Source organism: Penaeus vannamei, chromosome 22 (assembly GCF_042767895.1).
Source record: "Penaeus vannamei isolate JL-2024 chromosome 22, ASM4276789v1, whole genome shotgun sequence".
Lineage (NCBI taxonomy): Eukaryota > Metazoa > Arthropoda > Malacostraca > Decapoda > Penaeidae > Penaeus > Penaeus vannamei.
This window is the reverse complement of record NC_091570.1, coordinates 38,391,151-38,400,270: the sequence shown is the minus strand read 5'-3', so window position 1 is coordinate 38,400,270 and position 9,120 is coordinate 38,391,151. Positions and strand designations below refer to the sequence as shown.

At 37.0% G+C, this 9,120-nt stretch overlaps 1 protein-coding gene across 1 annotated transcript in view; it reads left to right on the top strand.

The window, feature by feature from the left end:
* Positions 1-4,222: 4,222 nt before the first annotated feature.
* The window catches only part of LOC113822702 (carbohydrate sulfotransferase 12), a 14,522-nt gene continuing 9,624 nt past the window's right edge, over positions 4,223-9,120 (top strand). Inside the window, exon 1 of the mRNA XM_027375240.2 lies at positions 4,223-4,566. Within this exon, the coding sequence (XP_027231041.2) occupies positions 4,279-4,566 (288 nt within the window). The 5' untranslated portion in view covers positions 4,223-4,278. The remainder of the gene's footprint in view (positions 4,567-9,120) is intronic.

Sequence of the window (9,120 nt, the reverse complement as noted above, 5' to 3'; positions counted from 1 at the left end):
AAAAGTATCTTTTCTTCTTTTTATTTCGTTTTTGTTACATTCTCGCACAGCTTATTGTGCGAATTAGAAGGTTCAGGGTTCGGAGTTTTGGTCGAATCCTTTGAGCGGATCAGTTGTGATTCGCCAGCCTGGGTTTATTACACTGGCTGTTTACACTTACTCTTGGCATTTTAGGTATGATGGTTTTCGTTTATTTTCTTTTTTAAGTTATAGTGACAATCATTAGGTATTATTATTTTTGTTGAATCAAGAAAATGAATTATTGTTCGTGTAATGTTCTCAGATATTTTGTTTACTGAATAGGACCCTACACTTGAGAAGGGCCGGTTTTGAGAGGCGTCCCAAAACCATCTGATCCATGTCTGGCTAATCGTGGCGTCATCCCTTCATATTTCTCATGGTATTTGGTGCTACATCGATTACAATGTTTACCGTAAATCGTAAGTAAACTGGGATCATCTGACAGTAGAGGGACGCTAATTTTCTTTATATAACGCCTGTCCGAGTTGATTTTATTCTACTTTTAATTTGTATTTTCATTTTTATTTGGTTGGATATTGTACTTTTTTATTACTTCTCATTGATATAATTTTGTTAACTCTGCTTGTCATATTAGCTGTACTGTTACACCTTTTTCTTTGTACGTGACGTATGCCATAAGTTAGACTTTGGTTAATTTTAGTAACATTCCATATTGCTGTTAATGTAGCCTCATTTTTGTGTTTTTATTTTGTCGGTTTGGTCTCTTCACCAGCCTTCCACTATTGTTTGTAAAGATTAATTTGTAACCTCTTTATTAGTCATTCTTTTGGTTTTAATCATTTTGTTTAATTTTCTCACCATTTTTGTTATATTAATTTTTCATAATCATTTACTGTCCATATTTCTTGTCATGATATTACCGTCAATGATATCAATTTGTGTGTAAGGTAGTCTTGTGTCTGGTTTTCTAACGAACAATCCTATGATTATTAACTGTTTTAAGAACCTGACACTCACACTGACAATATATATATATATATATATATATATATATATATGTATGCATATATACATATGTATGTATATACACACATATATATAAATATATATATTTATATATACAGACATACATGAGTATGTGTGTGCGTGTGTTCATATGTATGTTTCTGGTTGCGGTGTGTGCGTAATTATGCATATGATTATGGAGAGGTTGAATCATGTGATTTTCGAAAAAATATATATATATATAGAGAGAGAGAGATAATTACTCTGAGGCAATAATCATGTACACCTGGCTCAATGAACGGAAAATGGAGCAGGAAAGCGGATACCAAAGGAATGAATGCGATGGAAAAAAATCACAAAAAAAAAAGCAGTTGCGCACTTTTTCTCTGGAACGTCTACTCGTGCTCTCTATATGAATCCCTCTCTCTAAAATACTTTATGCTAGATACAAATAACTGCTAGTAATAAAGAACGTATATTCCCCATCTCTATATGCGTCTCTCTTTGTGAAATACTTTATGCTAGATACAAATAACTGCTAGTAATAAAGAACGTATATTCCCCATCTCTATATGCATCTCTCTGAAATACTTTATGCTAGATACAAATAACTGCTAGTAATAAAGAACGTATATTCCCCCTCTCTATATGAATCCCTCTCTCTAAAATACTTTATGCTAGATACAAATAACTGCTAGTAATAAAGAACGTATATTCCCCCTCTCTATATGCGTCTCTCTCTCTAAAATGCTTTATGCTAGATACAAATAACAACTATTAATAAAGAAATATTCCCCCTCTCTATATGCATCTCTCTGAAATACTTTATGCTAGATACAAATAACTGCTAGTAATAAAGAACGTATATTCCCCCTCTCTATATGCGTCTCTCTTTGTGAAATACTTTATGCTAGATACAAATAACTGCTAGTAATAAAGAACGTATATTCCCCCTCTCTATATGCGTCTCTCTTTGTGAAATACTTTATGCTAGATACAAATAACTGCTAGTAATAAAGAACGTATATTCCCCCTCTCTATATGCGTCTCTCTTTGTGAAATACTTTATGCTAGATACAAATAACTGCTAGTAATAAAGAAATATTCCCCCTCTCTATATGCGTGTCTCTCTCTATATGACTTCATGACAGAGACCGAATCGACACAGATGCTAAGGACGCGATGTTTATTCATACCTGCTTTCAAAACTCGTGTCTACTCCAGGGATCTGTCTCCGAGTGCACAGGAAGATTAATGGAGGATGGAGTTAATTGGACATTAAGCCCTTTTTTCCATGATGTGTCATTTTAGTTTACCAACTCGTCGTTTAATCTCGCATGGTAATAATAGTGTTGCTACTAATGATAATGATGGTGATGGTACTGATGGTAATGGTAGACTTTGCTCTTCTTTATCTCTCTTCGCACTTCTTTTCCAATTATCCTTTTCTGCATCGAATCTATGTTCAGAGGAAAATGCAAATGGAGAGGCTTTTAATTTTCTTCTGCATTATTTTCCTTTTTTTCCATTCCTCTATATATTCTTTCTCTTCCTCTCTGTCCTATGAATCTTCTTGAAAAGTTTCTTTGGGGTTTGCCTTTCCTTCTTCCTGACTTAGCTTAGCGTTCATTCTTTTCCTTGTGTTACTTGAGCTGTTCTTTACTCTTATCCTCTTATTCTATACTGTCTCATTCTTTTCTCACTATAGTAACTTTTCTATTCAGAATCTTTGCCTTATAATTCACGACTTTCCTTCAAAACTGGCCAGACCCGAGCTTCCATAATTATCTGATGATAGGTTTTATTCATTTATTTATTTTTCATACTGCCTCTTCTATTTCTTTTCCTTTGTCCTAAGCCTTGTTCCTGTCCCTTCGCCTTCAGTCTCGCCCTTCCTTGACCTACATACATCCTGCCCCAGTCCTGGCCGCGGAAAAGTTCCTGGGTGACATACGGCAGATTGGTCGGCTGTCACACCTCATCCCTTATGTGACAGTTTTTATTACAGTTTAAAAAAATAAAGACTTATTACAGTATAAAAACTTGTTACAGTTTTTGGCGCTTTTGTTTGGATGCTGGGCAGATATCGTGCTGAATTTGCGTGCCATTAACGGGGTATATTCTTACATTCTTAAGAACCATATCTAACGTTTCCCTTTAATTCTTGTTGTTGAGTTTTTATGAGGATGACATTTTATTTTCCAATCAGAGAAAAGCCGTTCTTATTTTTTTTTTATTTTTTTTTTTTATTTTTTTTATTCAATTTCTCTCCTGTGCTTGATTTTCGTTTTTGCTGTTTTTGTACTTTGTCGTATTTGCTCATTTTGAAGTTTCGTGAGATCGGTAAGCCAATCGAAACTTTCTTTGTTTGTTTGTTTGTTATTTACGATTCATATTTACAGATATTTTTTGCATCTTGGTTACTGGGTATTAATTTGCTTACGTTGTGTACTTTGATATAATTCTTCCCTTATGCTGATGCTCGGAGACTGGTGGAATCTTCCCTGATCAGGAACACGCACACATTTATATATGTATATATATGTACATACATATGAATATGTATATGAATATATATATATATATATATATATATATATATATATATATATACATACACACACACACACACACACACACACACACACACACACACACACACATATATATATATATATATATATGTATATATATATATATATATATATATATATATATATATATATATATAAGTATATATATATATATATATATATATATATATATATATATATATATATATATATATGTATATATATATATATATATATATATATATATATATATATATATATATATGTATATATATATATATATATATATATATATATATATGTATATATATGTGTGTCTGTGTCTGTGTGTGTGTGTGTGTGTGTGTGTGTGTCTATATATATATATATATATATATATATATATATATATATATATATATATATATATATATATATATATATATATATATATATATATATAAAATCAAAAGCCATCTAGGATATTATATTCCAAAATACACTGTACCCTTCGAAGAAATAACCAGTACCGTAAAACAGCGAGCCGTCATCCACCACCATTCCCATTACGTCACAGAAGTGGGTGGAGCCTAGCAGCCTGTCTCGCCTCCAATCACGAGACACCTTCAGACACCTTAATTACCATCGGAAAAAAAATGGCATAGCTCTCGCTGTCCATTCGTTCTGCCAACTGCGGGAGGCAGACACCCGTGTCATCCGGCAGGAAAGAGCTATTTTCATGATGGCGAAGGAAAAGATCTTGACAGTGATTGTGTGTGGCGGAGTCATCTTCACTCTGGCCTTCATGCACCATCAAGGATTTTCAGCCGTTAATGTGACAGCTTACGAGGGATTCGGAAAAGAGCGCATGGCTCATGATTACATAGAAGAGCGCTTTCGAAGTCGCCGCGAGAGGGTGCTCAAAACCTGCCAAACAATAGATAATGAAGAAGACATATCCTGCTCTCTAAGGGAATGCATTTTATACTTCTGGAAGTACAACGCTAGTGTCTGCACTATGGGAAAGGTCAGTCCAGCTTAAAGTACAGGTTTTGGGAAAGGTCAGTCCAGCTTAAAGTACAGGTTTTGGGAAAGGTCAGTCCAGCTTAAAGTACAGGTTTTGGGAAAGGTCAGTCCAGCATAAAGTATAGTTTTTGGGAAAGGTCAGTCCAGCATAAAGTACAGTTTTTGGGAAAGGTCAGTCCAGCATACAGTTTTTGGGAAAGGTCAGTCCAGCATATAGTTTTTTGGGAAAGGTCAGTCCAGCATATAGTTTTTGGGAAAGGTCAGTCCAGCTTAAAGTACAGGTTTTGGGAAAGGTCAGTCCAGCATAAAGTATTTTTGAGAAAGGTCAGTCCAGCATAAAGTACAGTTTTTGGGAAAGGTCAGTCCAGCATACCGTTTTTGGGAAAGGTCAGTCCAGCATAAAGCACAGTTTTTGGGAAAGGTCAGTCCAGCATAAAGTACAGTTTTTGGGAAAGGTCAGTCCAGCATAAAGTACAGTTTTTGGGAAAGGTCAGTCCAGCATATAGTTTTTGGGAAAGGTCAGTCCAGCATACAGTTTTTGGGAAAGGTCAGTCCAGCATAAAGCACAGTTTTTGGGAAAGGTCAGTCCAGCATAAAGTACAGTTTTTGAGAAAGGTCAGTCCAGCATAAAGTATTTTTGAGAAAGGTCAGTCCAGCATATAGTTTTTGGGAAAGGTCAGTCCAGCATAAAGTATAGTTTTTGGGAAAGGTCAGTCCAGCATAAAGTATAGTTTTTGGGAAAGGTCAGTCCAGTATATAGTTTTTGGGAAAGGTCAGTCCAGCATATAGTTTTTCGCAAAGGTCAGTCCAGCATACAGTTTTTGGGAAAGGTCAGTCCAGCATAAAGTACAGTTTTTGGGAAAGGTCAGTCCAGCATAAAGTACAGTTTTTGGGAAAGGTCAGTCCAGCATATAGTTTTTGGGAAGGTCAGTCCAGCATATAGTTTTTGGGAAAGGTCAGTCCAGCATAAAGTACAGTTTTTGGGAAAGGTCAGTCCAGCATATAGTTTTTGGGAAAGGTCAGTCCAGCATAAAGTACAGTTTTTGGGAAAGGTCAGTCCAGCATATAGTTTTTGGGAAAGGTCAGTCCAGCATAAAGTACAGTTTTTGGGAAAGGTCAGTCCAGCATATAGTTTTTGGGAAAGGTCAGTCCAGCATATAGTTTTTGGGAAAGGTCAGTCCAGCAAAAAGTACAGTTTTTGGGAAAGGTCAGTCCAGCATATAGTTTTTGGGAAAGGTCAGTCCAGCATATAGTTTTTGGGAAAGGTCAGTCCAGCATATAGTTTTTGGGAAAGGTCAGTCCAGCATAAAGTACAGTTTTTGGGAAAGGTCAGTCCAGCATAAAGTATAGTTTTGGGAAAGGTCAGTCCAGCATATAGTTTTTGGGAAAGGTCAGTCCAGCATAAAGTACAGTTTTTGGGAAAGGTCAGTCCAGCATATAGTTTTTGGGAAAGGTCAGTCCAGCATAAAGTACAGTTTTTGGGAAAGGTCAGTCCAGCATATAGTTTTTGGGAAAGGTCAGTCCAGCATAAAGTACAGTTTTTGGGAAAGGTCAGTCCATCATAAAGTACAGTTTTTGGGAAAGGTCAGTCCAGCATATAGTTTTTGGGAAAGGTCAGTCCATCATAAAGTACAGTTTTTGGGAAAGGTCAGTCCAGCATAAAGTACAGTTTTTGGGAAAGGTCAGTCCAGCATAAAGTACAGTTTTTGGGAAAGGTCAGTCCAGCATAAAGTACAGTTTTTGAGAAAGGTCAGTCCAGCATAAAGTACAGTTTTTGGGAAAGGTCAGTCCAGCATATAGTTTTTGGGAAAGGTCAGTCCAGCATATAGTTTTTGGAAAAGGTCAGTCCAGCAAATAGTTTTTGGGAAAGGTCAGTCCAGCATATAGTTTTTGGGAAAGGTCAGTCCAGCATAAAGTACAGTTTTTGGGAAAGGTCAGTCCAGCATATAGTTTTTGGGAAAGGTCAGTCCAGCATACAGTTTTTGGGAAAGGTCAGTCCAGCATAAAGTACAGTTTTTGGGAAAGGTCAGTCCAGCATAAAGTACAGTTTTTGAGAAAGGTCAGTCCAGCATAAAGTATTTTTGAGAAAGGTCAGTCCAGCATATAGTTTTTTGGGAAAGGTCAGTCCAGCATAAAGTACAGTTTTTGGGAAAGGTCAGTCCAGCATAAAGTACAGTTTTTGGGAAAGGTCAGTCTAGCATAAAGTACAGTTTTTGAGAAAGGTCAGTCCAGCATAAAGTATTTTTGAGAAAGGTCAGTCCAGCATAAAGTATTTTTGAGAAAGGTCAGTCCAGCATATAGTTTTTGGGAAAGGTCAGTCCAGCATAAAGTATAGTTTTTGGGAAAGGTCAGTCCAGCATAAAGTACAGTTTTTGGGAAAGGTCAGTCCAGCATATAGTTTTTGGGAAAGGTCAGTCCAGTATAAAGTACAGTTTTTGGGAAAGGTCAGTCCAGCATATAGTTTTTTGGGAAAGGTCAGTCCAGCATAAAGTACAGTTTTTGGGAAAGGTCAGTCCAGCATAAAGTACAGTTTTTGGGAAGTTCAGTCCAGCATATAGCTTTTGGGAAAGGTCAGTCCAGCATAAAGTACAGTTTTTGGGAAAGGTCAGTCCAGCATATAGTTTTTGGGAAAGGTCAGTCCAGCATACAGTTTTTGGGAAAGGTCAGTCCAGCATATAGTTTTTGGGAAAGGTCAGTCCAGCATATAGTTTTTGGGAAAGGTCAGTCCAGCATAAAGTACAGTTTTTGGGAAAGGTCAGTCCAGCATAGTTTTTGGGAAAGGTCAGTCCAGCATAAAGTACAGTTTTTGGGAAAGGTCAGTCCAGCATATAGTTTTTGGGAAAGGTCAGTCCAGCATAAAGTACAGTTTTGGGGAAAGGTCAGTCCAGCATACAGTTTTTGGGAAAGGTCAGTCCAGCATAAAGTACAGTTTTTGGGAAAGGTCAGTCCAGCATATCGTTTTTGGGAAAGGTCAGTCCAGCATAAAGTACAGTTTTTGGGAAAGGTCAGTCCAGCATATAGTTTTTGGGAAAGGTCAGTCCAGCATACAGTTTTTGGGAAAGGTCAGTCCAGCATATAGTTTTTGGGAAAGGTCAGTCCAGCATATAGTTTTTGGGAAAGGTCAGTCCAGCATAAAGTACAGTTTTTGGGAAAGGTCAGTCCAGCATACAGTTTTTGGGAAAGGTCAGTCCAGCATAAAGTACAGTTTTTGGGAAAGGTCAGTCCAGCATATAGTTTTTGGGAAAGGTCAGTCCAGCATAAAGTACAGTTTTTGGGAAAGGTCAGTCCAGCATACAGTTTTTGGGAAAGGTCAGTCCAGCATAAAGTACAGTTTTTGGGAAAGGTCAGTCCAGCATATAGTTTTTGGGAAAGGTCAGTCCAGCATACAGTTTTTGGGAAAGGTCAGTCCAGCATAAAGTATAGTTTTTGGGAAAGGTCAGTCCAGCATAAAGTACAGTTTTTGGGAAAGGTCAGTCCAGCATAAAGTACAGTTTTTGGGAAAGGTCAGTCCAGCATATAGTTTTTGGGAAAGGTCAGTCCAGCATAAAGTATAGTTTTTGGGAAAGGTCAGTCCAGCATAAAGTACAGTTTTTGGGAAAGGTCAGTCCAGCATAAAGTACAGTTTTTGGGAAAGGTCAGTCCAGCATAAAGTACAGTTTTTTGGGAAAGGTCAGTCCAGCATAAAGTACAGTTTTTTGGGAAAGGTCAGTCCAGCATAAAGTACAGTTTTGTGGGAAAGGTCAGTCCAGCATATAGTTTTTGGCAAAGGTCAGTCCAGCATATAGTTTTTGGGAAAGGTCAGTCCAGCATATAGTTTTTTGGGAAAGGTCAGTCCAGCATATAGTTTTTGGGAAAGGTCAGTCCAGCATAAAGTATAGTTTTTGACAATTTGGTATCTTCTTTGGAGAATGGTACTGGAAGCCAAATACCTCAACAAAACTGAAGCGTGTGATACCGGACAGCCTTCTGTGACTCGAAAAATATGATTAACAGTTTCATACAGTTTCGACTAAATTGTTTTATGTATCGTTTCGAAGGAAATGCTTTCAATCTCAAGACTTGTAATCAATAAATTAGCACAAATTATCAATGAAAATTCGGAGAACTTATAACAGTGTACATCTGTATGTGTGTACATCTATCCAGTGTACATCTGTATGTGTGTACATCTATCCAGTGTGCATCTGTATGTGTGTACATCTATCCAGTGTACATCTGTATGTGTGTACATCTATCCAGTGTACATCTGTATGTGTGTACATCTATCCAGTGTACATCTGTATGTGTGTACATCTATCCAGTGTGCATCTGTATGTGTGTACATCTATCCAGTGTACATCTGTATGTGTGTACATCTATCCAGTGTACATCTGTATGTGCGTACATCTATCCAGTGTACATCTGTATGTGTGTACATCTATCCAGTGTACATCTGTATGTGTGTACATCTATCCAGTGTACATCTGTATGTGTGTACATCTATGCAGTATACATCTGTATGTGTGTACATCTATCCAGTGTGCATCTGTATGTGTGTACATCTATCCAGTGTACA